We start from the raw sequence: 2352 nt of genomic DNA on the forward strand, positions 1-2352 counted from the left end.
CCTGCACTGCGTCACTGCTGCGATGGAGCGCTTATTCACATGATGGTGAATGTCTGAAGTTTCACAGCTCGGAGCAGAGAACCCATTTTCATCAGATCTTAATAACTGATAAGCAGCTTGCTCACTGCAGCACCACTCGCCAAGTCACAGCAGCTGTTGTTGTGGTGCTATGTTTCACACCAACGTGGCTTTTGTCTTCAGTTTTTTGCTAATAATAATGCATTTTTTTAAAGAACAATGAACATCACATGGAAATTAAGTTGTACATGTCTGCTTTAAACGGTTAAAGAAGAAACTAAATGAACCAGTAAATCTTAAAATACTAAAGAAAACACCCACCAGCTACTTCAACTACTTTTCTCCTTTTATTTATACTGACTTAAAAGGTCCAAAGAAGTAAAATAATGAAGTCCTTCACGAAAACTAAACATTAGAGAAAAATGTGGAACACAAATCTAAATACTTTGGTGGATTCAAGTATTTTTTCTCGTTTTATGTTCTCTCAATTCTCTGGAGATCCATTATTTTAGCTTGTGACCTTCTTCTGGGGATCGTGCCCTACACCCACCTACAAGATGTTAATGCATAAACCGAATCGATACTGTGAAAGTGGGGGAGGCAAAGCTAGCAGTTTGACAAGTGAGGAGAGAATACAGTATCACAGCCTCACATTGTCTTACAGGCCATAACCCTTAGTGTACTAATTAAGCCGCTCAAATGCTGTATACTGTCAATAAGACAAAACAACACGAGTATCAGTAATGCACGATTATGAAACTCTGAGCTATTTACTCTCAAATATAAAGTCAATCTACTAAAAATGTCAGACTGAAATGTATCATTAAGTCAGCAGTGCAGTTTTACATTCACATAAAGCTGTTTTTTTTCTCTGTTTTTGTCAGGAAACATTGATCTTGTTTGGATAAACTTTACTCAGTTGTCAGTGGACAAGACAATCGAAACTTTCTACCACAATTCTCATGGAGCATCATGTTCTAATGCTTTAGCCATGTGTGTTCTTTGTCCCAGTTCCTTCCTTCAGACCCATGAAGAGACCAGAGCCGACTGACTTCAGTCAGATGAAACAGTCCCAGAAACGCAAACTCCTGTAAGCAGCTTTCTTTTTTTCTTTATTTGATCAGTGCTCTCTTCAGCATCCCACGTGATTAGCGCTGTAAGTTCAGTCTTAACATGAGCATGCTGTGCTCCTCTTATAGGGAAACGGAGACCAGCCGGTTCAGCAACGCGGTAAAGACGCTGTCTGCCAAAATGAACCCTCTTGCTAACAATAGCAATGGCTGAACTGTGGGAGGCTGATGTGCCTCCACAAACATAGACAGTTGAATTTATCAGGGAAACCCAACGTCAAGGACATAGAACCTTATGGCACATCACACCTCTGGGCTTAAGGATGCTGGTTAAAAACAACAGCATGCGTGTATTTGTAAGGTATCCTTTCACATTTATTATCCACATTTCTGTTGCAGTAATGAATCCATTTAAAATTAAGGCTCATTTCAAATGTCTGTTTTCAGTGCAGACATTTTTACAACAAATCTGCCTTCTTTCTACCAACACCAACATACCCACTTGTCTATTTTCGGCATCTTATGATTGTGCTGTATTGAGAATAAGATCAGCTCCCAACTCTGAGTGACTCATCAGCAATAACCATAGCAACTCCTCTGATCCATGTAAATGAACATCTTGTCAGGGCAACACTGAACCACAAGCTGAGTGAAAATATTGTCAAACTGTCACCAGGAAGCAGATCAACATGTTTGGGGAGCAGTGGGACTCACTGTGCATGCTGCACATCTTACTCAACATGTTTGTGGGAATGTGGACACTTCGGATTAAAGGATAATTCCAGTTTATGTTAACCTGCCGTAGTCTCTTAATGTGTCTGTTGTGGTTCTCTGGGTCACTCTTCACATTTATTACAGCGATTCGGGGAAAAAAAGCAACATTTGTCTGAACAAACAGCACAAGCTTTGAGCAGCTTTAAAAAAAACAGATTTTTACATTATTAATATTATGCGTTTGTTTTTCCAATTTGACCAAAAGTTAACAAAAGTCAACTACCTGTGACCTGTTCCATGAAGCCTACAATAAAAAATGGGGATTAAAGTCCAACATTTCATTTCAATTAACCAAAAAATCAGTCTGGGCTAAAGCAGCTCCATAAAAGCCAATTCAAGATTACTTAATCAGGCTAATTCAATTCAGGTTCAACAGAAAACCACGCATGCACAGTTCTCAATCATGGATCAGATCGATAGCAGTGATGCTCACAGCCACTAAACAGCACTTATTATTGGAAGCATATCTAAAAACAAGTCATACAGCTGT

At 39.2% G+C, this 2352-nt stretch overlaps 1 protein-coding gene across 1 annotated transcript in view; it reads left to right on the forward strand.

Annotated features, from left to right (window-relative positions):
* LOC103363326 (protein FAM207A-like) overlaps positions 1 to 1883 on the forward strand; it is a 5358-nt gene extending 3475 nt beyond the window's left edge. The window contains exons 3-4 of the mRNA XM_008290040.1: positions 1043 to 1108; positions 1218 to 1883. Coding sequence (XP_008288262.1) covers positions 1043 to 1108; positions 1218 to 1302 — 151 coding nt within the window. The 3' untranslated portion in view covers positions 1303 to 1883. The remainder of the gene's footprint in view (positions 1 to 1042; positions 1109 to 1217) is intronic.
* The last annotated feature ends 469 nt before the right edge of the window (positions 1884 to 2352 follow it).

The sequence above is a fragment of the Stegastes partitus genome, unplaced genomic scaffold, assembly GCF_000690725.1.
Source record: "Stegastes partitus isolate 25-593 unplaced genomic scaffold, Stegastes_partitus-1.0.2 Scaffold652, whole genome shotgun sequence".
Taxonomy (NCBI): Eukaryota; Metazoa; Chordata; class Actinopteri; family Pomacentridae; genus Stegastes; species Stegastes partitus.